Source organism: Aureobasidium pullulans (genome assembly GCF_000721785.1).
Source record: "Aureobasidium pullulans EXF-150 unplaced genomic scaffold scaffold_14, whole genome shotgun sequence".
In the NCBI taxonomy this organism is placed as follows: domain Eukaryota; kingdom Fungi; phylum Ascomycota; class Dothideomycetes; order Dothideales; family Saccotheciaceae; genus Aureobasidium; species Aureobasidium pullulans.
In genome coordinates this window covers 60,506-88,085 of record NW_021941034.1, presented here as the reverse complement: position 1 = coordinate 88,085, position 27,580 = coordinate 60,506, and the positions used below count along the sequence as shown (strand labels likewise).

The following is a 27,580-nucleotide window of genomic DNA, read 5'->3' as shown; positions in this document are numbered from 1 at the left end:
AGTTGAAACACTGTCTGATGAATGTAGTGCTTGGATGGAGGTTGCTAGGATTTGTGGATTTCATCAGCGCATCTTCATGCATATGCGTCAAACAAAAGCATTGCAAAGTCGCGACAAGCACCCGTAGATATGTTCTTGGGTCGTAGAAAGCTGGTCTAGGATTTCTTGGATTCTTGGAAACGAGTGTTCTGTGCTTCCAGCGGTGAAACAAACAGACTTTCTAGCGACTGCTCGAAGCTCGGGAGACAGCCCTCACGGCTATGCGGCGGTGAATGACAAGATTTGGACCTGGCTGGTGGGCTTTGTTGGCGTTCCGATCGGAAGCGGGCCGACAGTTGAGTATGCAGAATGAGCCTAGATAAGACATGACCTAACGCACAACAGACGGCAGACGTTTGTGGCAACTCGCAAGTATTCGTACGTGTGTTGATGGTCAAAGGAAAAGGAGAAGAGGTCAGGGCAGAACAGGTCCGCAGGGCTGTGGAGGAGCATGTTGTGGGGAAGCGTCATTTCTCAAGATCTTCACGAGCCGTTCGGATGAGCTAGAAGAACATCAGAATATTCTGGGATGATTTGGCGAGGACGGCAGTAAGCAAAATGCAAGGTTTGGATGAGTAGACAGGCGGTCGGAGTGGTACGGTGACGATGCTCGATGGGAGGCCGAGTTTCAACTTGGATCGCATTGACGGCCGACATTACTCAAGGACCGAAGTAGCCGTTGGGTTTGTTGTGAGAAACGGTAAATCAGGGATGGCGTGTCATGGACCTTGGACCATGGTAAATAGTTAGTAGATGGTCGCCTCTGCATGTCTGGCAGATAAAAACGAGTGACCGACCTGCTTGGAGCTTTCTGTCGCGTGATTGTTATTCACAGCGAAGAAAGACCATTTTATCGGAGGTCATCTGCATCGATTCACCAATCTCCTATACAGCTAGCGTGCTTTGTCCCGTAATCAGCAATCCGGACAATCAAGGTCGTATTTGCATGCGCAACTGAGCGACTTTACGCAGCAGCGCTCGACGCGCCATATCGAAGAATATCCGACAGAAAACCATGGCACCCAGGGACGAGCAAAACTCGTCGCAGGAGTCAAATTGGGGAGAGACATCCCAAAGCTCCCTCACCGCCCTGCACGCATCAACACAGAGCCTACGAGATAACGACCGCGATGCTTCTCACCGCCCGCCCTCGCGCGCAGAGTCGGTCGTTGCACCAGACGACACTCGCTCTGCTAGCTACTCAAATCCCTCCAGAGCAGATGTACACAAGAAGAGGCCCGGCCCTCTGGGCTATGGTGAGGATATACAAGACCCTGAATCCAGCCGATGAGCATTACCAAGACTGACGCCAGCAGGATCCATGGCCTCATCCACAACAAGACCTTCGCTAGGCTCGCCCCAAGTCTCATCAACGCGCGTCACCCCCAAGAAACCCTCGCTCGGAAAACGTACCTTATCAGCCGGTCCCAAACGCGGCCAGGAGTTCTCGGTCGACGATGCTCAAGAGGAGGTTCAACAAGACAAGGCTTCATCATCTTCCAGCCACGTTCTAAATCGTAAGGCTTCAACACTTCGCAGACGGCCAACCGCCCAACCGCCGCAATTAGCAAGAGTTGAATCCGACGAAAGAGAGGATAGCCCATCTTCAAGGCCTCAGACGGCCGACTTTAACAAACAAGCCGATTCTGACGATACCGAGATTACGCTACGCCCCGACGACGAAGACGATGCGAATGCTGGAGAGGACCAAGACGAGGAGAGCGACAATGACGACGACGACGAAGATGACGCTGATCTGAGCGACGCTGAGAGTTTCACCCTTAAGGACAGACAAGAGGCCATCAACGAGACACATCCTTTCGGTATCCGTATCTGGAAGCCTGCTCTTTACAAGAAGAGTCGTTCAGTCCAAGTCACGGCTGAAGGAGATATCCATCAAGCCCCTGGCCACCACGTCAGCCTGGGCTTGTTGATATTCAACGTCCTTTGGACACTCATATTTGGTTGGTGGCTCGCATTACTCTGCGCTGTTGGAGCTCTGGTCTGCTTTGCTCTGCGTTTCACCCCCGGATGTCAAGAATATGGCTACGTATTATGGCAACTCGCTGGCTACATCTTCTACCCCTTCGGCAAATATGTCATGCTCGAACATGACGAAGCATACATGGAGGAAGACTCCGGCGAAGGTCGCAGCATCTCCGAGTACGAAAGATGGCAGACTGGTGATCTTGAGGAAGGTCGCCTGTTCTTTGGTCCCACCGACATCAACCGTTCCTTGATTGGCCGTAGAAGAGACAGCGTCGATACAACTCCCGATGAGACTGATAGCTTGCTCGGTCGTCCTGGTAGGCGCTCCAGTGGTGACAAGCAGGAAGCCAAGTCAAGACTATTCGGCCGTGGAAAGTGGACTGTCGGAAGAATCATCTTCTTTGCAGTCTTCTGGGGTTTCATCACTCCTTCGCTCTTCTTCATCTCGGGTCTCTGTTGGTTCCTCGTCTTCACCATCCCCATGGGCAAGGTCACGCTTCTCTTGCACCATCACTTGAGAAGACATCCTTTGGCCCTGTCCTTCCACTCAGACACCCATGACGCCAATCGCGGATCAAGCGAAACATCTTCGAGTGTTCTTCTCTGCACATACCGAGCTGTGGGTAGCAGATACTGGAAGTACACCATTGATGGTACCAACATCTTCCTCATCAACTTGCTCAGCATGGTCGCCTTTGCCATCTTTGACTTCTACGTTCTGAGGGAAGCTCTGGAGATCGAGAGTGTCATCACCTCATCTGGCTTCATCTTCATCCTTGGACTGTTCTCCATCATCCCCTTGGCTTACTTCATCGGTCAGGCCGTTGCCTCCATCTCTGCTCAATCGTCTATGGGTGTCGGTGCTACCATCAACGCCTTCTTCTCAACCATCGTTGAGGTCTTTTTGTATTGCGTTGCTCTCAACCAGGGCAAGGCCCAGCTGGTCGAAGGAAGTGTCATTGGTAGTATCTTTGCTGGTATCCTCTTCCTTCCGGGCATTTCGATGTGCTTTGGTGCCATCAAGCGCAAGACTCAACGCTTCAACGTTAGATCCGCAGGTGTCACATCAACCATGTTGCTATTCGCAGTCATTGGCTCTTTCAGTCCCACCTTGTTCTACCAAAACTATGGTAGCCACGAGCTCGTCTGTCACCAGTGCTTTGGCTCGGATCTGTCAAACGGAGATAGAGATTGCAGACGCTGCTACTTCAACCAAGTACCTGCTCTCAACGATCGCTTTTTCCTCGAAGCAGTCCGTCCCTATATCTGGTTCGCCGCTTTCTTCCTGTTCCTCTCATACCTGATTGGACTCCTCTTCACTCTCCGTACTCATGCAGCAGTGATCTGGAACAACGAATTGGACGAGAAGAAGTTGGAGAAAATGGAACAAGCCGCTCTGCACATTGAAGCCAGACACGGCAGTATCCCTGATGGTACCATTACCAGCCACCACCATCACCCCCATGCGCACATGAGTCGCAACAGCACCATGGGTACGATTGGTACTCTTTCGCGAGAGAACATTCGCGAGTCGCAACTGTACAAGCGTATCCTTGGTCAATCTTTGAAACAAGCCGGTTTCGGCAGCACTGCACCGAGCGAGCAACACTCCCCTGATAAGGCTCATGCACCTTCTCTTGGCGGCCCGACACACCTTGTGCCTCCCAAGTCTACCGAAGAGACCGGGGATAAGATCCAACAGCGCAAGCTACGCATTCCTGGTCTCTCGGCAGAAGACAACACCGCTTTGGTACGTCAAGTTGCCGAGATGGCAGCGACTGCAGCAACTGTCGCTGCTCGTGATGCTACTCGTGCTCCTCGCAAGGCTTCCTACATGGCAACTACTGGCACTGGTAGTGTCAAGCACCACGGTTCCGTCTCATCATCTGTTGCCCCCACAGGTCCAGCTACTAAGGCCGGAGGCACTCCTGAAGAGCCTGAGGAAGTACACGGAGAAGTTCATGAAGCTCCAGCCCATGAGTCTGGCGGCCATGATGCACCCAACTGGAGTCGAACCAAGAGTGCTGTGATTCTGATGACTGCCACGGTTGCCTATGCTGTTATTGCTGAGATTTTGGTCGACACTGTCGACAGTGTTCTCGAACACATTGACATCGACGAGAAGTTCCTTGGTATTACTCTTTTCGCGCTCGTGCCGAACACCACCGAGTTCTTGAACGCTATCTCTTTCGCCATGAACGGAAACATTGCGCTGTCCATGGAGATTGGTTCAGCATACGCGCTACAAGTCATGCTTTTGCAGGTGCCAGCTCTCGTTCTCTACTCTGGTGTATGGGCACAGTGGATGGAGCCTGCTCATGTTGCTGATCACACCTTTAACTTGATCTTTCCTCAATGGGATATGGTTACCATCATCCTCAGCGTCTTCCTGATGGGCTGGGTCGTCGGCGAAGGCAAGAGTAACTATTTCAAGGGTTCCATCCTGATCCTCGCCTACGTCACCATCCTTATCGGCTTCTGGTTCTCGAGCTGGTCTAGCGACGATGTAAGTATCTTAACCTATCTCTCTCCAAAACACTTTGCTAACATGATCACAGGGAGTCATGGGCGTCAACCGCTTCGACACTCTCGCCTTGCCAACCACACTCGAGACCTTCAAGACAATCGGAAAGTCAACCAGAGGACAAGCTTATGCTTAAACGCCATCTCCATCACCTCAGCATCTCTCGCCCCCAAACACTCCTGACCTCTCTCTCTGTAATAATGTTTGAAGACACACACACACACACGGCATGCATCGGTACATTGGCGTTTTCGTTTAACCTATATTTTTTGGATACCAAATCAGACTGTCTGTTTTTCAGTGGGAGTTGTGTTTTACACGTATCGGGGCATAGTTGATTAAAGTAAAACGTAGTAATGATACATACATTTTCGAATGCCAATGTCGTAGGGTTCTCGTCGCTTCACGGTGCCATCGGAGCTTGAATTTGAGCTTCATAATGTATGTCCGAGTTTTAGAGTCGATGGTATGCGATCCTAGTGCCATTCGTACCGAGATCATTAGAGTCGGCGAAGGGGGAGCGACCGATTATTTGTTCTTTCTTACTTACTTCGTAATTCGTTCCTTTTCTTTCTCGACTCGTCCTTTGCGTTTTTTGGGTTCTGAAGGTCGTTCTTTCTGTTCATGTTTATCATCCTGGCTCTAATTGCACTTGATTTTTTCGATTACAGCTTCTGTTTTTTTTTTTGTATCTACTACATTGCTTCTTTCGGTCTTCATGGCAGGTATATAGCTCCATCCACTTCCAGAGTTAGGTCGCTTCTTTTCCTTCTTTGACAACGAATTGCTTCATTTCGAGTATTAGGATTACTGCTTTATTAGTTGTATTTACGTGTAAGGATTAGTGTGTTGATCTTTACCTTTTAAGGAGATCGATTATTGGTTTCGAGCGAGAATGTAGATGAGATTGAGACGGTACAAGTGATAAGGATAGACAAGTCACAAATGAGGAAGGGGATAGTTGATATAAAGTCATCATAAACATAGACTCTTAATACACATCTTCTTTTTGACATCATCATCTGTACGTGTTCTTAGACCATTGCTTCTTACTGTCTCATCCGCCTCTAACCCTCTCCTTCCCTTCTTGTCTTTAGCTATTTGTGCCATCTTGTCTTTCTCTTGGTCCGTTCTTCTTTGCCACATTACATGCTTTGCCATGTCTAGATTTCGCAATTCCTCTGTCATCAGAGATCTCTCTTCCTCGTTCAATCCAGGCCCCGATGTAGAAATGTACCACCTGATTGTACCGTTATCTTGCTTGAGGGAACGGTATTTGACACCCTTCAAGTCTCCAATAACACTCTCCACGAATTCTCGTGTGCAGCATGTCGCAGTCAACGTCTTAACTTTATCCGCCATATTCGCTTGCAACTTGTTGACGGTGAGACCGTTTAACTGTCTTATTTCCATCTTTGATGAATGAATGCGCCAGGGCCTGGAGGGGATTAGGCCTCTATTGAAGGAGGGTAAAGGTCCGCAAAAGCGGTCGGGGTCTGCATCCAAGCGTACGTTGACCTTCGACTCGAGTCCACGAAACCGGATGGTGACTTCGAGGAGGATTCTACTGCCGAATACGACACTGAAGGTTATGCAATTGAAACATCGTATCAAGCGACTTTTATGCTGCTCGTTGATATTGCTAGGCCAAGTGATTATTGGCTCCTCGTACGTTTTGCAAGGGGAAGAACTTTCGTAGGGCGTGAAACCATCTCCGAGATCCTTGATTATGATCTCCTCGTAGGCCGTACATCGCGAGGTGATGCGGATGCAGAGTTTGAGGTCATGGATGATGGTTGGGAGTAGTTCGGCACGCACTTGACGACATGATTGGAGTAAGGAGATGACCGTGGAAATCCGCCGATGATCGCTTGTGAGGTCTTTCCAGATATCGAGTACATCGTCGTCTCTGAAAGTGTACTTATAGATCGCTATACGGAGTTCGGATGGGAGGGTTAAGAACGAGGTTGATGTTTTGGTGGTCATTGTTGATGCGATGTTATTGGATATATAGTGTTCAGGATACAGAGTACAGTGGACAGAGAGGTGCGATAAAGAGGAAGCACAGAAGTTCCAAGATTGCCTTGCCGGCTCACGTGTCCAAACCAAGTCTTCGAAGAGGAAGGCATGCAAACTAACTCATGATGACGAAGACGTCACCTTTTTGCGCTGTGTATCAATGTGCTTTTCACTCACATACACAAGACTTGGAAGATATTGAACTTGGCTTGCTCCTTCCTTTGATATCTAGTTCTACCTCTCTTATCGATGTTTTGTATGGTCCATACATTTTTCTTGTACATCATTATTCCATTGCTTCTCTTCTTCCCACGCTTCGATATGCTGTCTAGATTTCTGAGGCGAGTAGTAATTTTCTCCTTGCCTACATTTCCACCAAGCACTATTTTTTGCCTTGTGTTTGGCCGTCATTGTAGACACAGGCTGTTCAACCGTCATTGTAGACACGAGCTGTTCGACCTTTGTTATAAGCACGAGCTGTTTGGCCGCTACTGTAGTCAGAGACTGTAAAACCATTGTCCTAGTCACAGACATAATGTACGGAGGCGTAATGTACCAGGGAGCTACTGGATGAATGGGCTCCCGATGAACACCCAGTCCACGTAAGAGCTTCGTGATGCCTGAAATCAACTCTTCATTCCACTCTTCAGAGAGTCGTATCTTTTCTTCCACTTTTACTTTGAGCATGTCTACGCCAAGCTGTTGCTTCTCAGTGGGCTCCAAGATCGGAGTGGCGGCTCTAGGATTTTGAAGTGCCTATTTTTGACGTAGAGAATCTCTCAATTGTACCTTGACTTCTGCCGGTCGCGGCGGAGGTGGTAATGTCGTTTCTTCTGGTGTTGTTGTTTTCTTCTCGAAAGTGATGATTACCTCGACGATACAGAGATTTCTCAGATGTACAGAGAAGACCGTTGAGGTCAAGTTTTGGATCAAGGCCTTGTTATCGACTTCCAAGAAGCCAATCCATGGAGTCGCCTCGACGCAAGCAGAAGATTGAGTCGTCCGCACGTACCTGTCCAGAACTCTCAACTTCTTGTGATGACATGGTGTGATATCCAGATCCGTTTATTTGATGGCCAGGGCATTCCAATCGTCTCTTCCTCGAACGGTGTGCACGCAAAGCTTCATGCCCCCCAGGATCATTGGCAGCATTTCCAACCTGGTCTGATGCGATGCGGCAGAGAGTGGTGGAAGTTCTTCAAAGGGACGCCGAGTGCGCTTCCATTCGATACGCAAACCTTTTTTTTTGAAGCGCTGTGTTCGCGTATGACGTGTTTGTAGATGATGATACGGAGCTCCGATGGCAGAGCCAAAGTTGAGCTTGCCATTGTAGTCATGTATGTATGTATGTAAGTGTGTTGCTGCAGTAAGATTTGTGGATGAAGGAAAGATGGAAAGGACGATAACGCCTCGCTTTTTCTTTTGTAGTAACCGCGAAGTGTGACTCCGAGGACTCTAGAGTCCGGTTAGCAGTTCGCCGCGCCCTCAAACCAACTCACCATCCAGAAAAGGAGATTTTCATAAATGTGACGAAGTGACTTGGGTTGTGTTGACACTTCTTCGCGTTGATCTTACTCCCATAATGGTGCTGAATTTCCAGATGCTTACAATTACTTCAGCCCTCTGACTTGAAATTGGAGAAAGGGTAATGAAGTCCCCTTTGCCAGTGTGTACATGCGATTAGTCGTGACCTCGTGCCAACCTTGGAGACTGGACCAGGGGCCGGCTGCTTCCCAGTGAATGAACATTCCATGGAAACCTTAGGTCGGTTCAGGCGATTGCAGCTTGAAGGCGTCACCGTGTATGAACTGAAGACCGACTGTCAAGCGTGTCAGGGATATCACACTACGCCAAGAGTTGTGCTTTGCCAGGCTTTATATTTACTGCTGGAATGGCACTTTCAAGCCGCAAATGAATCAACTGACGTAAGGCGGGAATTGAACACAAGCATGACTTCTGAGAGCGGGAACAGGGGCAAACGCTCACAGACCTTGCTCTCCAGCCTCTAGGTCAAGAAAGATCTTTGCATGTCGGCCAAGAAGACTTGCTCTGATCTGCCGCGCAGTGTGTAAGGCCAGGATCCTCGAACAAGAAGATTGCGGTGAGGCCAACTGCCTAATTCCTGGTCGTACACGTGAGAAAGGACCTACAACCCGGTACGGTCAAAATTAAGGGGTTTCAACGCTCCCAGCCATGCAGTCAGGCTCTGGGAAACCTCCTGCTGCAACTCAATAGCCTTTCCTCCCTCCGCGAGAGTACCACAACCCTGGCGTGTACACACCGAATTGTGTGTTGACTTCAAGTGAGCGCTACGTTAATGGCGGTTTGTAGAGCTGTGCCTCGTCTTTGATCCATTCTTGTTTGTGCTGATTTTCTGTCATGGTCTCCCGAAAGTGATATCGGTGGAAGAATTGAGCATCGTGAGCTGCGGCTAGGGTGGCATGTTTGGTGCGTAAGCTCTCTCTTTAATGCTTGCTTGGAACAATCGAGTTGCCGCGGAGTGTTATCCTGCTTCCCTGTACAGGGAGAGTAAGACATGGTACCTGACCACACCATGCTACCCTCCTCGCTCGGGATAGGTACGTTAAGCTGCGCTACGCTAAGCTACGCACAGCTATACTTATCCGCGAGACAGCACAACACGCTCATCAACTCGAGCTTTTCTGCTCGCTGGGATCGGAAGAAGCAGAGCAGCGGTTGGTGCATGATGAGGGAGCAGAGACAATGCTATCATATGCACATGTCTTCACACACTTGGTTGAAGACGTGTAAGGAAGTCTCTCCGAGGTGTGTACTCTTCCCTTAGCATGCACTGTTAAGAGACAGGTTGTAGAACGCATGGTATCTTCTCAATGTCAAACCACGTCCCGGAAGAAGTCATCAGCAAGAGGCCTTCGCGATGGCCTATCATACACGCCTGACGTTGGACCACTCTCCATGTTTGAGTGAGAGTGCTTGTGATCTCGTCTTGGTGTATCGGAGCGATTCGGTTGTCATGAATTCCTCGAACAAAAATGTAGGTACGGTGTCGAAGAAACTCGGGTCTCGGAACTAAGGTGCGTGTGAGACCAGAGTCATCCGCAAGGTACAGATGTACACAAAGTTCTGCTTACTGATGGCGCCATCCACACAACGACAGATTAGAAATCCAATGACTGAGCTTGTGGTGATGACACAGACACGCGCACGCCATGTATTGTGAATCACCAACATGCTTTTTCTTGCTGTATCTTTTGCTCTTGCAAGTGGGTACAAGATAAGGCATGTTGCACTTCTTCTCCTTCTGACCGCAGTCTAAGGCCGTAAGTCATAGAGAGGCTGAGAGCTCCAGCTGATCTGCACAGCAATATGCAGGAACCTGAATCGTGGGGAAAGAAGGGTGTCGTTCACCGCTCACCCAACCTGGCGGGTACATTGGAGTACAGCATTCCAGACCGACGGGTACCTGTTCTGCATACACACAGGTAGCACAGTTCATGAAGCAAACGGGCAATAATCGGGTTGCTTGACTGAGGCCCAAAGACTTGTCAATAAAGTCGCCGAGAAACCGGTGACCATGTGGGATCGAACATGTGTCGGCCGATCGGTATACTTTTGCTCCGCCAAACGATACGACTCACGCGAAATCCTCCGACGCGGGGTCTGCAGGTCTGCTGTCCGGTTTCGCTGCAAGCTGCATGTGCATGCGCTCCGCCAGGCACCAGCGGACAGTGCGGACTCAGCGGAAGGAACAGGAGGTCATGGGACTTGTGCTATCAGTCGCGGGTTTCGGCGAACCGGTCAGAGTAACAACACATGCTGTGAAGGGGATCGCAGTCTGGTTCATCGTGAATTGCCAATGTTGGGTTGTCACGTAACAGAGAACCACATTATGTTCACACCGCGAAGTAAAAGTGCAAAGAGAGACGACAGGACGGTGAGAAAGCTGGTTGACTGACCCGGCAACCCGAATGCTCTTCGGCTTGCCGAAATTTGTTGCATGCCCAAGCACAAGCTCTTGGCGGTTTCATACCAGACCCTTGTCCAACAATCAAACGAGGTAAAAGCCAAGATCAAAGCCAGATACGCATAGATACGACGGGTCCGAACTAAGAGTTCGGCAAGGCTGGTCGGAAATACCGACAACCTCGCACCGAATGTCAACTTTTGAGAAGGAAAGGCCAAGGCGGTCAAGACCTTGGAGGGACTCGGAGCAAGCACCGTATTAAGCAAGAAGTCGCGAACATCGCACGAACACAACCCAAGCGCATGGAGAGAGAAACCGTCTATCTCGCTTCTAACGCGTCTCGGCGGCTTCTTTGCGGGGATATTGGATAATCGTGGCATGCCTGATATGTCAGCCAAGTGAAAATCTTCGACAGAAACAAAGATTCTTTGCAAAGTCTTCCTCGGCGGTGGGTCGGTCAGAAAAAAAAAGATTCGATAGAAGAAGAAGATCTGTGATGTGGAGGATGTTTGATGACGCCAGGCGATCTAGGAAAAAGTTTACCTTAAGCTCGGCAACCTGCATCGCCGGGTAGCCGGCAGCGGTTACAAGCGAGGTTGTTAAGGCGGACAGCTCGGAATCCACTTTGCAGAGCCTGATCAGATCATCAATGGATGTTTGTAGTCACTTAGGCGAGGTGTGGAGGGACAGGATTGACAGGCACATGGAACACATGGAAGAGGAAGTGGTTTGAAGATGTGAAGATGTTTTGATTAGAAAAAAGGCAACTGAGGCCTGTAGATGGATAGTAAGAAGAGGAGCTCATAGCTCGACCCTTTAGATGATGAGATAAAGAAGAGATGTTTCCGGTGCCCCCAAATGATCATGAAACGCCGTGGCCCAAGGCCGGGATATCCTAGTCGTGATGCCATACAGAAAAGAGAAATTGAGAATGAGAATCGCTGAAACGCTGGACAAGATGGACAGTGAAGAGAGAAGAGCGTCTAGTAGGCGCTGATCATTGGTGATTGCCGTTGTGAAATGACAATGTTGTCACCGAGGTAGTCATGTTGGTCCATCTTGTTCAAATAGGGTGTTGTCTTGATAGGTTGAGCGTGTTGTGATTCTTGGAGGTCCATTGCCTCTTGTGTGGGCGAAGGAGGCATTGACTCGTCCTCTGAATCCGAATCTCCATGGACAAGTTCTGGTGGGTGCGAATCAACTCGGGTGAGCGCGTGCTCGGCATCGAACTCGAAATCTTCGAACTCGTCGTCGTCAACCTCGACAGTCGAGACAGAGTATGTTGATGGTGTGGCGCGGACGAAGTCGTCATCCTCGTCGTAGAATGACTCGTCGTCACTCTCCTCGTCTGATGAGTCCTCCTCAAGCTCCTCAGCGATAGAGTCGATCCATTGGATGTGGCGGGTGGCAGGCTCAGGCTTGCTGGCCTTGATTGACTCGTTGAACCAAGCCTCTTGTTCTCTCTCTGCGTCTTGGAGTTCGATCATGAGTGTGTCGAGGAGGTTGGCGTGACCAACAAGGAGTCTGAGGTCATGGTCGGCGCGAGAAGCCTCACGACCAAGCTTGCTCCTTGCGGTGGAGGCGATGTAGTATGTTTGTGTGAGAGACATTCTTTGCTTCTTTGCTGGCGATGCAGTAGATCCAGGGAAGTATGATTGTGTCGACTGTTGGTCGAGGTTGTATCTGGGTGAAGACATTGTAGTATATAAACAGCGATCTGAAGAGTGAGTCAGTATTGTGATTACCAAATCTGGCGCAATAGTACTTACAGCCAATGAGAGTTGAGTGGCTGTCGGATGTCAAAAGGCAATCGAGATGGTGTTGTTATCCAGTGAAGATCAAAGCCGGGGAAGGTTGGTTGGTTGTTATATGGTTGTTGTCCTGATGTCCGCTGGTTGTGATTGTGATGAAACAGAAAGCACCTGTCAGCTGGATGGTCCAAGGGTGTTATAATACCAGTGCTCAGGCACCCATGATCGGGTCTCAGAGGGCTTTGTCATGCCGAGCGGGTGTTGGACGTTTTCCTTCCGTTCCTGATCTGAACTCTAACGTGCCCACCACCGGGCGCAAGAAAAAAGACACCGCCCGCTCCGCTCGGATTTTAGAAACCTCCTGCAGGATCAGCCGGTGAAGCCGTGTACAGTCGTGGCATGAGTAATCCGAACCAGCCAATCGCATCTTTTCCAGGCACATGCTGTGAGTAATGCTGAGCAAGCATCTCATACACTGGCATTCTTTGTTCTGCCTCTGATGAGGAATCAATTGTCAGCGATATTGTAAACATTATTGTTAATCCATCGCGACATCGACCGCAACGAGTGGATGCCTCACTGTTCTGGACCTCGTCAAAATTGATCAAAAGCGTTTATCAGGCATGAAGCAATTACTCCTCCCATCGCGCGAGTATCGCATCGGAGCCACGCTTTTCCATTCGGAAGGATAGCGAACATCCGGGCTAGACCAGATCAAAACCCTGTAAATTAACAATTTCGCTGAACGCATCCGGCGACGTCGCAACGGTCACTTGGACTTTGCGATCGTTGGCGCCTTTCTTCTGACCGTGGTGGACCTCTTCGCAGCAACGCGCCGCACTCGGACCTTTGTGTCGCCGTATCTGGGCGTACCGGTCTGCAGGGAAGTCGGTGAGATTTTCGACCGCATCCTTTTGACTTTCGTGGAGAAAGGAGCAAGGAGCTCTTGTTTCACGGAGCATTCTGCCTCCGTATGCAGGTGAAGATCACATCAGCGTCATTGCCGCAACACCCGGAAGCTGTCAAATCCGAGATATGCTCGAACATACGTCTACGACTCTCCTTGACGCGAGTATTGGTTTTGTCGTTCGCGTTCTCCGGAGACTTGATCAAAGCCCGTTGCTTTCTCCTCTCTTATCCGGGCCCAGTCTGAACCCTTAGCAAGCTAATACCTCGTGGACTGCTTTGCGAACTGACTTGACTCAACAGACTCAAACTTCTCAGAACCTAGGGGTCTACGCGGCTGCGGCTTGGCTTAAATCCAGTTACAGTAAATTGACTCCAAGATTGGCATGGTGGCTGACTGTTTACCTACTTGGGCTCTTCCCCACAGACAAAAGCGTACACCACCTTGCAGGATCAAGACAGGGCGGAGTCTGGCCGTCATACCCTGGGATAGATTGACAACGCAATAGACACCCATACGATGATACGAGCACTATGAGCAGGTTCTACAGTATGCACTTGATCCGCGCTAGGCCTCGCGCGAGCAGCTAGCCAAGCGCATGGTAGCTGCTCTGAATCTATACCTTCGCCAAGGCTCCAATCGACTCGATACGTGTACTCTCTCTACTGGCAGAATATAGGCAGCTTAGATCGCCGGTCTTCGCATCGCAACGAGGCCGAGCGAAGGATCCCGTCGCTGGTTTAGATGAACCCAGCCGTCCGTACGCCCTCTCCAGCCGTACGAGAATATCAAGACACTATTACTTGACCTCTCCATCGCAGATTCTAGTATCTTGGAACTCCTCTGTCGTAGAGACGAAGCTCAACAGTACTTTCAGAGATTTCCTCTACACGACCACATCACCATGACGGCGAAGCACGTTGACGCCGCCTGGCGCAATTGACGTTTACGGTTATCAACGGTCACGCAACCAGATTGCAGCGTGCTCCTTTGGGAACTTGCATACTTGAGACAGGCATAGATTGCTGTCAAGACAACTCACTGAGACAGGGATCCCGAAATACTCATCATCATCATATGGTCGAAAAGTCCATCTGACAGATGTGTTGACTCTTGGTCGGCTGGATTACCTACGCCATCTCTCGAAGGACTCGCAACTTTACTTCAGTTTGATATAGGACTCCTTCTCGACAAACAATAGATCAATCATCGTTGTTTTGTCAGATATCGACAATTACGATTGTTCAGATCTCTTACCCATGAGCTCAAGTTGGCATTCGACGTTGCCCGTCACCGGTTTACGATAAAGGGCCGTTGCACCAAGGCTGAACTTCATCGTTGACATCAGCATTCGGAACCGTAGTGAATTCGCTGCCTAACCACAGAAAGGCCTAAGCTGATGGCACAAAACGTGCAGCCTGTCTACTTTGAGAGTTCCTCCAGGGCATGAGACAGGAGGCGGCCGGCATATACTCCGATTAACACAGCAGATATGGCCGGAGGCCTTGGCTCTCTTCTACTTTGAGCAGAGTACTGTGAAGTGTTTCCCATCTTCCTCTGGCAGGCCGTTTTTGCAATCCCTGACAAGAAAATATCGCATCGATCACCAACAATGATCTTCATGCATCAATCTGCTCAGATCCTATGGATGTCCACAGCTTTGCACGGGTATAGATCCTCTTTTGGCCAACGTGAGGCACTTCGCTGTGTCAGACATTCAGACATCGGAGATGCTGCTTAGATGTCGTCTCATCCGATAATACCACATTCACTTCCACGTTACCCAGGCATCATACAACAGCTCACAACTATCGGTTACTCAATGGCAATTTCCTTTGATGTTTTTATCGCTGCTGGTCCAGAATGCTGTTGCCAAATTGAGATACCAACAATCTGGGGTTTTCTGAGACACAACGTGGGCTGGATCATCAGACAACGACCTTCGGAACGTCAGAAACATGTCTACCTCCTCTTTTTCTCAGGCAGTGTTGGATGTGCTCTATTGGACGCCACTGACAGTGACATGAACTACGAATCTAAGACTTCAGATCTCGAGGTGTCGACATCGGCCAGCGGTTCAGCATGTTGAACCGCGCCGATATCAGTCCCAACTACTTGGACATGGGATGGGCAAGACAGCAAAGCTTCTTTTACGAGATACCAGAGCGGCTTGTCCGTGTCCCAAGCAAAGCGCATACTGGACACTCTAGACATACACACACGCAACGTCACTGCATCGGGCAACGACATCTCACGATCTTCTTCGCTGTCGTCTGGAGCCATTCATCGCATTCTAAGCCACGACCAGCATACTCCGAGTGCGTCCTCTGTCACTTTGGAGGATTGGGTATGATCCATTCAGACTCATATGGTAAGCAAGGTATCAGCCGTTGGGTATAAACGGTCGGTGCAATATTGCCCGGACCCGTCCAGGCTTGTGCGTGGAAAACAATGCAGACACAACCACATGGAGCTATTCGGGGCTGCCTCCGAGTTTCGCCTTCGCCGAAGCTGTTGTATCTCTGCTATCGTCGGCTAATGTTAGCAAGATGCTGAGAGTATTTGAAAATCGATACATGCATTTCTATGAGCCGATCCCGACAACACACGGTTATCCTAGTTTTGGACTCAACACAGATTGAACAATTCCGAGCTTCTGGGCTGCTTGAAACTATGGATCGCATCTCAAATGTACAAGCTATTCTGATGAAAATAGAATAGCATGGGTTATCTACCCAGATAAACCAGCTCACAACTCAACTAGCCAGCGTCCATTGCCAGTTCGATTTGGGTCATTCTGAGTATTCTTGCGCCACTCACTGCACGAGATTAAGAGCACCGTCTATTCGAGAAGCAACCGAACTGCAAAATTAATTCAGGGCTGAATCTCTTTACATATGGTGACAGAATCCAATCTGCAGCCAAGTGATGAAGACCCTGAATACCGTCCATGAGATGTTCATGCTGCTGCAATATCGCCGTCATCTCGAAGCTGGAATGTGCAGCCAACTCAGATCAGGGATATCATCGTCACTGATACAGTATGTCATCTCGGGAGCAGCATGTCAAGCTAAAGTCAATGGAGTTTTTTCTGCATATCGAATCTGGATCTCCGGATGCTATGGGAATTTTCTTGCCACACGATATCGTCGTCACCTGTAGGGCGATCAACCACCCGGCTGCCCTTCGTAACATACTCGGACTTTTCTCCTGTCCCGTCTGATCTACTGGTTAAAGTCTAGTTGATATAGCTGTTCCGTCCATCCATAAGGTTAGGATACCTACGACGGCCGAGGTTCGGGCGTGACTCGGCCGGTCTTGCTACTCTAGTGACCCTGTTCATGAGGCACTGCTGCGGACGTCGGATCACAAACGATGCTTTGGAGCAGAGCAATACACTGGCGAACCCAAGCGTTGTAAAAGCCGCTTGACAGATATTCGGTGGTTCTCTGAATTCAAGACTATGCTTAATTGTTTGGTTTGTTATTCAATGTACTGGTAATTTCATCTGTTTTCCCTCCTTTACCTAACTTTATCGACAGCATGACCGGACACTCTACTAGCGGCACCTAAATCTCCCCTATCTATAGCACTCCTACTACCTTCGTTCGCGTGAGTTTATCTCTACCTACTTTCCGTAAATAATAATGCCCTCCTCGTCCCCCTTACGGATAGGCCGTCTCGGAGAGTTTATACGTTAACCTATATCGCGAAGTCCCCGTACCTCTCGCTATAGCCTATAGTCGATAGACCGCACTAGTATCTTCTTGTTTTAATATACTCGGCTCTAGTCCACTAACGGGACTAGATGTGTTGTAATGGGAGTTTCTTGACGCTACGAGAGCTTCATTTATATAGCTTAAGTACGTAAGAAGTTGGAAGGTAGGGGTTTAATAACTAGACTCTATATTACTACGCCATCTCATCTCTACCATTCATTTTAGACCTCACAGCTCACTCATCGCCCTATCTATATCTCTGATCCCCTTTTTTCAAACCTCCCACAAACGTTTCTCCATTAGCACCTTAGAATTTCCCTTGTAACTACCACCGTCATCACCATCATCTCCAAAAGTCCGATCCATCCTTTTCTGCAAATCCCCGTCGGCTTAATTTCCACGCCCACTGCTCGATAACACCTTACTAGCTCCCCTCAATCCCTCCTTGACATCTTCGACTTTTCTATCAACATTTATCCCAAAAGCATCTAATTCTGCATCTGTAGGGCTTATGAGTGCTGCTTTTAGTGCTTTTTTGGAGGGATACATTATTATGCAGTCGTGGGCGGTAGTGGCGAGGGAGTTTATGAGGGTGATTTGGGCGATGGTGGGGGTGGATGGGTTTGCAGTGCTGGTGTTATTGTTGGCAGCGGAGTTATTGTTCGAAGATGCGGTCGCCATGTTTGGAGATGGGTCCAATGTGATAGAATCCGAATTCGAGATATGTGAAGACGGGCTAGACATAATGTGTAGCTTTCAGTGTCGTCGCTGTTAGAAGATTGCTCGATTCGATTAATGCTTGGGATTTTCTGACAGTGAGATATATTTGAGTAGAAAGAGGATATCGCGCTCAGGAATTGTACTTTGATGAGTTCGTGGTTGTCTTTGTGTGAGTCAAGCTTCAAATGACTGCTTTAATGAGGGAGTTTTCGATTCATGACAGCAAAGCTTGTAGAGGCAGTGATGTCACCTGGTTCGTCGCTTTTGAGTGAGAACTCGACATATGCGCTTTGATCACGGGTTCGAAGATACGTGGTGCAAATCATCGCATGTAGTATATCTGATACTTGATAGCATATAGCCCAAGAGGTCCCCTCAAGGCGTCTCTTTACAAGGTTTCCATTCCATGCTGATCTCCTCTCAGATGCGCTTAACAATATCTTTCTTGAACTTCTCAAGCATGAGCATACAACTCTTCTCCATAGCCAACCCAGCCACCTTTGAAGTCAAGATAGTTTGAGTCGAATCAAGAACTTTGAATACATCCTCCGACATCTGCTCTGATTCATCCATATCTTGGGCCATTTTCCGTAGCTTTTCGCGCATAATTCGCAGCTCGGCGGCTTGGAGTTGAGATAAAGTTATGACATCTGTGAATTGACGTTCAAGTGCGGCGAAGGGCTTGCGAGAGGAGAGGCGCTTGGAAGTGTTGGCTCGGTTGGCTGAGGTGGTCTTTCTGATGGTGGAGGGTGACATGTTGGGTGCTTGTAGTTGTGTGTAGGGTATATCGTTGGACAGGCTTTTTGTTGAAAGTGAAATTTGCTTGGAGTGAAAAGCACGTATTCTGGTATTGGTACTTTTATGCGTGATGGACGTCTATTCGTGAGTCAAGGGTCGGGTGAGCAAATTCCAGCGATAGAACGACGAAGCTTGTAGGAGTGAAATGGCAAATCTGGCCCCCCTGCCTCCAGGCCACCTCCACTGTCGGACATGGCAGGAGAACACGTGTCACATCTGTACAGGTTGGTTGTCATAGACGTCAGGAGAGAGTCCTTGAGGATTTGTAGCGGTCGGATCTTCTTTCTTGCAGTGCTCGCAGTCTCGACTCTTTCCATCAAGCGTTGAGCTCTGCGACATCAAGCTCATCCGGCAAGATTTATTCGTCCGAGACGTCCGAGGTCCCCTCGAACATTTCTTCTTCTTCTTCTTCTTCCTCTTCCCCCTCTTCCCCATCGCCGTTTTCCTCTTCTTCCCCCTCGTCATCATTCACCATCTCAACCTCCCACCTTCCATCATTGACCCTATCCTCTTCCTCTCTCTCCCTTCTCTCGCCATCTCCTTCCTTCCTGACTTTTAACCTGCAGCGTCCCATGCTTCCCTTGCCCTCATGCCCAGCGAAGTCCAAAGTCCAGTCCAAAAGTAGTCTCGCTTTCGCATCATCACCTCTGAAAGGCACTTCCTCTGCATCCTCAGAAACCCACGACCACCCCTTCTTCAAATCCACGCTAACGGTGATGGTGAAGTAGCCCCAGCCTTTCCGTCTGACCTCGTAGGGTGCAGATTTGCAGTAGATGGTCGGAGGGCGGAAAGTCGGATGAAGTTGTATTTCCACGCCGGATATGATGTCGCGGCGGGAAGGTCGCACGAAAAATGTCCATTCGTGCATGTTATGCGAATCCGGGCCTGGTGAAACTAACTTGTGAGAATTGCCGATGCAGAGGGTAAGTGTCTCTATCGTGCCACTGTTTGGGTCATCCTCGGTAGTTTCCTCAGCTGCTCGTGCTGGATATGCGATTGGATATTTTTGTTGTAGTTGAGCGGCCAAGTCTGGATTCTGCGTCGCGTTGGTTGGTGTGCGACACATCGGACATCTGGCTTCCGTGTCGGCGCCTGAAAACATCGATGGCGAGGATGAAGGAGCCAAGATTGTCATTTGAGAAGTCATGGATACGTCGGCCCAGTGCGCCATACAGGTCGCGCAAAGTGTGTGGTTGCATCTCGTCGTTACTGGGTTGTATAGCAACAAGTGGCATACTGGACAGAGGTCATCGTCGCTCACGATTTCGTCCTTGGGCTTGGCATCCATGTCTCCATCCTTTGGTGATTCGGTTGACCGGTCTCGATTTTTGCGCATGTGTCGTGAGTCTGCTCTGGTCGTGTCCCGTGATCCCGATGTGTTCAAACTCTCGCGTCGTGGAGACATTGACCTTGAATGCCGCTGACGCATGTTGTTGATACGGGCTCCGAAGGGATATCCAGCGTCCGGAAGAAAAAGATTAAATGAGTGCTAATAATGCCTGGATAAATCGAGATCACACGGCCGAATAATTGATAGCAGTACAGTGAACGGTGGGTAAAAACGTGATGAAGTGAAGATATTCGTGGCTGATTGAACTTTGATGAACATTTGATGGAGTTGATTCCTGGAAAAGGTCTGTTGCCAACTGTTGCTAACAAATCCTGCAAGGACACTCAAGAAATCTCCTACCTTCCGCGACATATGTAAAACCCCACCACCCCCACCAAACAGGCAAGGTAAATTTGACATCGAGAGAATTGTCCAAAGAGAGTGCGTATGTCTACGCCCTTCTCTTCGACCGTACATCTAGATATGACTTCGATCTTGCATTTTGACAGCCATACTAAAAGGCCTGGTAGGCGCGTGAATTTCAAACCAAACTCGATTCCGTCACAACTAAACCTACACAATCTACACCACTCATCCTCTCTACTCAACAGCATCACTCTCCGGCGGACCCTGATAAACTTTCCTCCCATACACCGCATAAAACACACCGGCCAATCCCAAGAATCCAACCAACACCACACTAGCATAATTCATAGATACCTCCGTAACAGGCAGAGCCCCCGGCATACTGAACAAAATCAACTCAAATGCAATCCACACAACCGCGATGATGTTAACAGCATAACCCACCGCATTGCCCATTTTCCAATTCGCAGTGTTGACCTCAAGCCTTCCTTGGAGAAGCGATAGGATGATAGGGATGGCGTATGAGATGGCGAGAGCGATGACGCCCACGGACACGAAAGCGGTAAAAGCGGAGGAGGAACCCAGGTTGATGAGACCAAGAAGAAGTTGGATGAAAGTGACAAGGGCGATGGCATTGAGTGGAACACCAAGTTTATCGTTGACCTTGCTAAATGTTCCAGCAAAGGGAAGAGCGTGATCCCTAGCCACAGCCCACGTGCACCTACTCGCAGCAGTGGTGATGGAAATACTGCAGAAAAGCGTAATGAGCAAGACGAGGAAGGTCAAGCCCAGCCCTCCACCAGGACTTCCCATGACTTTGTGGAAAATAAAGGGAAGAGCTTGTGCGGCAGGCGCTTCCACGATCTCCGCAAGATCGGGGAGTAACACGCAGATAGGTATCACGAAGAACAACCCAGCGATACCGCCGACAGGAACGCACAACGCGATTGCCTTGGGCACTCTCACGGAAGGGTTTTCACATTCTTCGGCCATCGAGGCAATCATACCCAGAGCGGAGAAACAGTATGCTGCTGGAAGCAAGCCGATGAAAAAGGTAAAGTTTCCATAGCCGGAGAAGGATTTGTCGTAGTGGGAGAGGGCGTAGGAGGCAGAGTGGCGTCCTACATCTGCTTTACTGGCAAGTGCAACCAGCATGATGAAAATACTGATGGCAGTGAAGGCAGCACAGATTGTGTCGACCATGGGTAGAAACTTGTTTCCCAGTGCGCAGATGATCAAGGTTGCGATACACAAGCCGTAGAATATCAGGAGTAACTCCCAATTCGTCATTGCGTAGTCTGGGTGGAACATGCCAACTGCGCCGGCAATGAGAGAAGCAAAGCCAAAGTTGACGGAGAGTGTTATGGTCCAGTTTCCTATGAGCCAGGTCCAGGCGTTTATGAAGGAAAGAACCTTACGGGTGGCAGGGGAGGAAAGTTGGAAGGTCCAGTAGTAAGGTCCGGCGGAAGTTGGATAGCGGGAGGCTAGTTCACCGAGCGAGAGGGCGATGCATCTGCGGAGGGTTGTCAGTGTTGTTTACGGGAAAAGTTGGAGGGAAACAGAACTCACTCATCAAGCAGACAGACTACTATCCAACCAACAAAGATGGACAGTTGGCCGCCGCCGTAGATGGCACTCATGAGTGGACTACCTTCTCCATACGCTGAGAGTCTTCGTCAGCCAATGGCATCACTATTGCGGTGGTCGTTGACATACGGATGGCCGCGATAGCGAGCGATTGAAACAATAACGTGAGCATAGATCTATTCCTCGTCATCTCAGGCTTGTAGCCGAGTTGAGTAATGTCGTTGACCTCTCCCACGCCATTGTCTGGTCCAGTGTGTGTCCTTGCGAGGCCTTTTTCATCTGCCATACTGGGCGATGAAACCTTGATGGAGTCGTCGGACATGATGTGGCTGCCCAGTCAATGGGATGTGTGTAGAGTATTGGACAGCAAAGTCGGTCAATGCTTCGCAGCAGGTCTAGGGACGAGATAGTATGTACCGACGCGACAAAGGGTAAGAACAGTATAAACAGGAACAAGAGAAGATGCAATTCGAACAAAAAAGAGTACCAGCCAACCAACCTTTGTATATCACCTCTACCCCTCCTCCTCCTTCCACCAACTCACCTCTCAGCTGGTCAAGCTAATCAACACACACATGTGTAACAACGCCCATGTATGGTTCCAAGATGTGCTTATCAGTAGATGAGATTCAGGCAAAGGCCCTGTAGGCCGGGAAGATACACCGTTTCGGGTTTAGTCCTCGACATCGGAGGATTATCGGGGGTCGAGATATTGTCCTCTTCCGGTTGGTATCTTGACCATTGGACCACCACAAGAATCACGCCTCTGGGGGGAAAAGGTTACAGCCAGGTTTGGTGTATATGCTTATCTTTGCATTGTATACAAGTAGATAAGGTCGGTGGTCCATGTGAGCGCTGTGGAGGTGACATGGCGGGGTAAGTAAAAAGACATGCATGTCCTCATGGTTGACCGCATTGGCTATTTGGATAGACCTAACCGACACGTGTGGGCATATGGTTGTCTATTTTGAGTGAATTCCTTTCTTTCTTGTGATGTTGTGACTGTTCGAGTGACGAAAACTCTGATATGCGTGGTACGAGGATTGTGTCAAGGATGGAGGGTGTGGCTGTTGCTGATGCCCAAAAGCCTGATAAGAGCCACGTATCACCGATCTCCCTCGAAAGATAGGCACGTCAACAACTAGCGACAGACAGTAGACTGACCTTTACCAGTGTCGCCGTAGTTGTTGTCCAGAACTGAAAGGCGAACTCTCACATTGATAGATATCGGGCCAGAGGTCGGCAGACAAGGTCCGAAATCTCTACCGTAGCTTAGCAACTAAAGGCCTCGCACCTAAAAGTCAAGCTCACGCGTTAACATTCTTGCTTGCACGTTCAGCTCTGTCAACTGTCACTTCGGTCTGGAGTTAAAAGAACTGGGAACAGTGGTCAAGAAAAATTCCATCGTTTCATACTTCTTCCTCTCGTCTGGAGAAGAAAGGGATCGCTGCCCGACCTATGCAAATGTACATGTGTATCCCCTCGACCTTCTCTTCCTGCCACATACTTCTCAGTATGTGTACAACCAAGGAATAGAACAAATGAAAAAAATGAAAAAGGGTTATTGCTAAAACTCGTGTCTCTTTTCTCATACGTGATGTCGAGGGAACTCCCTCTCTTTTCGTTTCTTTTCAACAGAAATGTATGCATGTTGTGTGGTTGTGTTTCGACCTGGGTGTTGGTCCTTCTTCTTTCGTTGCATCTCCAGCTCTTATACTGCCACTGCACCCTTGTTTGATTTGGTACTCGAGGTAGCATCAAGTGGTGCGGCGTGTAGTGCAGGCTTGGCCTTCTTGCCCAATGTGCCGTTTCTCTTCTTCTCGATCTGTCCGCGGACCCATTCACCAACCTCACGGTCGACCCACTTCTCCGAGTCACCGTATTGCTGTGCTTTGGATGCGGCGTCGACGTCGCTCTCGGGTGCAGCAATACCTTCGCCTTGTGCGGGGTCGGCGTCGGCGGCTTCTGCAGCCTCTTCATCCTCTTCGGAAATGATGTCGGGTTTCATGAGCGGGGCGAGCCATGCGTGTTGAAGCAGCATGGCGTATGTGGGTCGGAGTTTGGGGATCTTGTTCAAACAGCCTGCAACAAAGTTGCGTGCTGCGTCGCTGAACTCGCCGGTGGGAAGATCTGGGGGCTCTCCATCGACAATGGCCTGAATGTACAGTCAGTGATTGCTGCAGAAAAGTCGTACATTGGATACTTACACTCAATTGACTGAAGATGTTGTCATATGTCTCGGGTGGGTAGGGGTATCTGCCCATGGCGCACTCGATGATGGTCAAACCCAGACTCCAGATATCACTCTGGACACTGTAGGTACCGCCACCAGGGTTGGCACCGGCTTGAGCGACACCTCCAGAGCTGATACGTTCAGGGGCCATGTAAGACTGGCAACCAATATTTGTCTTTGCGATCGAGGCGACCAGGTTTCCACTGACACCAAAATCGCAAATCTTGATGGCACCAGCGGTGTTGATCAGAATATTCGTCGGCTTGACGTCGCGGTGAATGATGTTGTGTTCGTCCTTGAGAGATTTGAGGCCGCGTGTTGTTGCGAGAGTGACCTTGCGGAGGACATTCTCAGGTACACCGTCACCATACAGCTTGTCCATTGAACCTCCGTCCATGAACTCCATACAGATGTAGACAGCTCCTTCTTGGAAGAAGGCACCGTAGAAGTCGACAATGAATGGAGAGGCGCAGCGGTGAAGAACATCAAGCTCCATGATGATGGTCGCAAACTTGGAGTCTTCAAGTTCAAGACGCATCTCCTTCATGGCCATGACGATGCCTGTCGTGTTTCCGCGAGGGGCGGCCGTCTCATCTCTTGTCTCGCCAGGTCCAATCTTGTTACCGGCTAGACCTTGACCGACCTTGCGCATTTGCGGTCTTGAATGACGGACCTTGTAGACTGTGCCGTAGTTTCCTTTGCCCAGTTCATCGATTGTGTCGACTTCGTCCAGCGAAATCTGGAATGATTGACCGGATGAGAATTGAACTCCTTTGCTGTTGAGAATGGCCTTGCCCTTGAACTTCAGACTGCCGGTTTCCTTGTCGATGTATTCGGCGTATCTGTCCATTGCGGACTCTTGCTTTGGTGGGGCAGAGTCACCGTTAGCACCACCACCCATGCCCGACAAAGTCATCCTAGGTTTTTGTCTGCCGCCGGCAGCTGGTGCACCTGCTGGAGGAGCAGCACCAGGGAGACCTCCAGGCATCTTCATACCACGCTTCTCGGCGAGCGAAGGACCTCTGCCACCCACGTTAGGAGAGGAAGCGAAACTTGGCGGGCCAGGACGACCGCCGGGAACACCGGGTGGTAGACGGAAGTTAGCGGGAAGACCACCGGGCATCTGAGGACCTGTAGGAGATGGGCCTCCAGCGCCAGGAGTTGTGGCGCCGGGGGTGACAGGACCACGGCCTGGAGCGGGAGCACCTTGTCTGTTCAAATGGAAAGCCTTCATTCTTGCTATAATGTCGGGGTTCACAGCACCTCCACGGCCCAATGTGCTGACGGTAGGAGCAGGTCTTCGTGCAGCATTGACATTGCCGAGGGGAGTCGACGACGAGGTCATGTTTGCTGCAGTGGGAGCGGCTGGTGTCGAGAAGGAGTGAGGCGACATCGGGGGACGGTCGACCTCTGGTGATTCTGGAGGAGAGGCTACCGACGATGGCGAGGGAAGCGGACTGCCCGAATCTTCTGAGGGAGTTGACGCCATGGTTGGACTTGTGTGCAGTGCGTATCGGTGTGCAGGTATCGATGTGCAGGTGCAGCAATGCAGTGTGCCAGGCTGTGTCTGACTTGGGTGGCTATCGCAGACTGGGGACGAGACGAGTTGGGGCTTGTGGAGCGAGCAAAGTCGTCAAGTGTGGATTGTCATCAGATGAAACACGAGGCTTCAAAGTGTGGATGGGAAAAGAAAGACAAGACACAACAAGACAGCGACACGCTTGCAGCGATGATGTATGATTGTCAGAGCGAAAAGCACAAGGCAGTTGCAGGACGCTTGCTCAGTGCTGGCTCCGTAATGCAGAAGATCAGTCCGCCGTCTGTGGCGCTTGGGAAAGCCACAAATCCTCCCAAAATGACATCCTGATCCATCAGCTTCGCAACCAGCTGCGCCTTGCCCTTTCCTGCTTCTGTCACCATCTTTTTACTTCTACGTCTGGAACAATCATCCATGCACATTATTCGTCTTTGAATATCGACTACGCAACCTCAATAAACACATCGATCCAGTCATGTTTGAATACATCTGCCTTGCTACCTTCTAGTCATCGACACCTTCCTAGGAAACATGATCCCTGCTTTCTTGCGTGTACGTCATGGGTCCAAAAAGATGGCAGTCGTCAAACACTTTCGCGGAAACCACTCACGTCGCACTTGCAGAGCCACAATTCTTCACATAGGGCATACAATTGGTGCATCATAGTCGCTTCGTATCAACACATGTCACCGACTTTCAACTTTCTCCTCCGTTCCGGTGCTGGAGCCCGTCACGTCAACAACATGATGCCTTCTCTCCTATCATCATGCTCCGCACTCTCTGACAGCCTCATCCCACTTCCTCCCGCTTTACATCATATTCGGAGGCAGGCCCGACTGCACAATCGCACAAGCCCCATACCACTGCACTGATACCTGTTTCTTTGCATGCTGTTGTCCGCTTCTCCATTCCATCCCCTGCACGGCTTGACTCTCCATGCCTTTTCACGTCAAAGTCGACCTTCTGGTCAAAAGTCGTTCAAAATGACCGGCTAGGCCCGGGTCTTCTCATCCTGTCAAGCCACACTTGCGGCTCCAGCGACTGTCCCCCCATAATTCTTGGCCTTGGCAACGATGGTTGTGGTTTTTGCGTGCTCAACTCGACATGGAGATCGAGCGATCCGCTTCGAGTCCATGATCTCGACCTTCTTTTCGACCACGGCTGGGAGAATTCAAAAGAGTCATGAGTCTCCTATTTCTTTTCCTCCCAAGACACCAATCTCCTTTTTCTTCCTATCAATTCCTTCTTGGTGAAACTCTGTCCTTGCCGTCAACCCGGTTGTTGCTAGATGGTCAGCGCTTCGGCCTGAGGCTCTCTCATCGGCCGAGGGCTTCTTTCACAATAGGATCTTAGAGCCGACGCCGGAACTTTGTGGATACAAACATGAGGGCCGCTACCGAAGTGCATGGTCCGACACGTCCGACACTGATCCGCGGCTTCCAAGGGCAGAATCATCGCTTCAGCATCGAGCACATTCGCGTGTCACTTGACAACCGTCTCTTGCGAAGCGAAAAACTCGGCAAGCAGCCCGTAGCGTTGTACACCGCTTTCCTTGACGAATGAGACGCAACTCTTCAGAGGAGACTGACGAGATTCCCCACGTCTGATCGATCTGAATGCATACGATTGCGATGGATCGCTTCATTGTCCTCGTAAGTACCTTGGAATGATACTCGACATCATTCGCGCCAAGCAAGCGTTGCAGTATAAATCATCAATCATCCGGCTTGGAGAATAAATCCAACCGAGACGTCGACGGCCACGAAAGATACGTGGAGCCATCCAAGTCAAGCAACATCGCGCTCTCCACTGCTCCGTCCCCTGAAATTAGACCCAGGTCAATAAGGGAACCAAGGAGGTCAGCGAAATCGTCTGGACATCCCTGACGCAAATGCTCTACTCGAGCTACAAAGGTAAGAACTTGCTGCAAAGTACCGTGCTAGAGATGAACAGGAAAGACACAGTATCACTGACCTGATAATCTGTTCTCGGTGCGTGTGTTAGCGCGACGACGATTTTCAAATTCAGTTGGGAGTCAGAAGGGAACACCCATGATCTTTGAGGGATGTCGAGCAATGCCGTGGACTGCGGTTTGTCGCTCGATGCTTGTTTCAT

At 49.8% G+C, this 27,580-nt stretch overlaps 8 protein-coding genes across 8 annotated transcripts; 1 reads left to right on the top strand and 7 right to left on the bottom strand.

Annotated features, from left to right (window-relative positions):
* Window positions 1-1,360: 1,360 nt before the first annotated feature.
* Window positions 1,361-4,688, top strand: M438DRAFT_277444 (uncharacterized protein; the record flags this gene model as incomplete). The annotated part of the gene is made up of 2 exons (XM_029900931.1): window positions 1,361-4,534; window positions 4,587-4,688. The coding sequence occupies 2 exons, from the start codon at window positions 1,361-1,363 to the stop codon at window positions 4,686-4,688; spliced, it is 3,276 nt and encodes a 1,091-aa protein (XP_029758586.1).
* An 839-nt stretch (window positions 4,689-5,527) lies between these two features.
* M438DRAFT_356957 (uncharacterized protein) lies at window positions 5,528-7,616 on the bottom strand (the record flags this gene model as incomplete). The annotated part of the gene is made up of 4 exons (XM_029907133.1): window positions 5,528-6,663; window positions 6,841-7,327; window positions 7,361-7,546; window positions 7,584-7,616. The coding sequence occupies 4 exons, from the start codon at window positions 7,614-7,616 to the stop codon at window positions 5,528-5,530; spliced, it is 1,842 nt and encodes a 613-aa protein (XP_029758585.1).
* A 3,416-nt stretch (window positions 7,617-11,032) lies between these two features.
* Window positions 11,033-12,383, bottom strand: M438DRAFT_51526 (uncharacterized protein). Its single transcript, XM_029910148.1, has 2 exons — window positions 12,287-12,383; window positions 11,033-12,234 (listed from the first exon to the last, which is right to left on the bottom strand). The coding sequence occupies exon 2, from the start codon at window positions 12,212-12,214 to the stop codon at window positions 11,501-11,503; it is 714 nt and encodes a 237-aa protein (XP_029758584.1). The 5' UTR covers window positions 12,215-12,234; window positions 12,287-12,383; the 3' UTR covers window positions 11,033-11,500.
* Window positions 12,384-17,077: 4,694 nt separating this feature from the next.
* On the bottom strand, window positions 17,078-17,896 carry M438DRAFT_347182 (uncharacterized protein). The gene has a single exon (XM_029905843.1). It carries the CDS (start codon window positions 17,636-17,638, stop codon window positions 17,285-17,287), a length of 354 nt encoding a protein of 117 aa, XP_029758583.1. The 5' UTR covers window positions 17,639-17,896; the 3' UTR covers window positions 17,078-17,284.
* On the bottom strand, window positions 17,837-18,570 carry M438DRAFT_51516 (uncharacterized protein). The gene has a single exon (XM_029910147.1). It carries the CDS (start codon window positions 18,368-18,370, stop codon window positions 18,035-18,037), a length of 336 nt encoding a protein of 111 aa, XP_029758582.1. The 5' UTR covers window positions 18,371-18,570; the 3' UTR covers window positions 17,837-18,034.
* A 200-nt stretch (window positions 18,571-18,770) lies between these two features.
* On the bottom strand, window positions 18,771-19,700 carry M438DRAFT_277795 (uncharacterized protein; the record flags this gene model as incomplete). The annotated part of the gene is made up of 1 exon (XM_029900950.1): window positions 18,771-19,700. One exon carries the CDS (start codon window positions 19,698-19,700, stop codon window positions 18,771-18,773), a length of 930 nt encoding a protein of 309 aa, XP_029758581.1.
* A 601-nt stretch (window positions 19,701-20,301) lies between these two features.
* Window positions 20,302-22,289, bottom strand: M438DRAFT_300391 (putative amino acid permease). The gene is made up of 3 exons (XM_029902067.1): window positions 21,825-22,289; window positions 21,678-21,771; window positions 20,302-21,621 (listed from the first exon to the last, which is right to left on the bottom strand). Exons 1-3 carry the CDS (start codon window positions 22,015-22,017, stop codon window positions 20,343-20,345), a joined length of 1,566 nt encoding a protein of 521 aa, XP_029758580.1. The 5' UTR covers window positions 22,018-22,289; the 3' UTR covers window positions 20,302-20,342.
* Window positions 22,290-23,085: 796 nt separating this feature from the next.
* Window positions 23,086-25,685, bottom strand: M438DRAFT_398459 (kinase-like protein). Its single transcript, XM_029909364.1, has 2 exons — window positions 23,903-25,685; window positions 23,086-23,850 (listed from the first exon to the last, which is right to left on the bottom strand). The coding sequence occupies exons 1-2, from the start codon at window positions 25,415-25,417 to the stop codon at window positions 23,407-23,409; spliced, it is 1,959 nt and encodes a 652-aa protein (XP_029758579.1). The 5' UTR covers window positions 25,418-25,685; the 3' UTR covers window positions 23,086-23,406.
* Window positions 25,686-27,580: the final 1,895 nt, after the last annotated feature.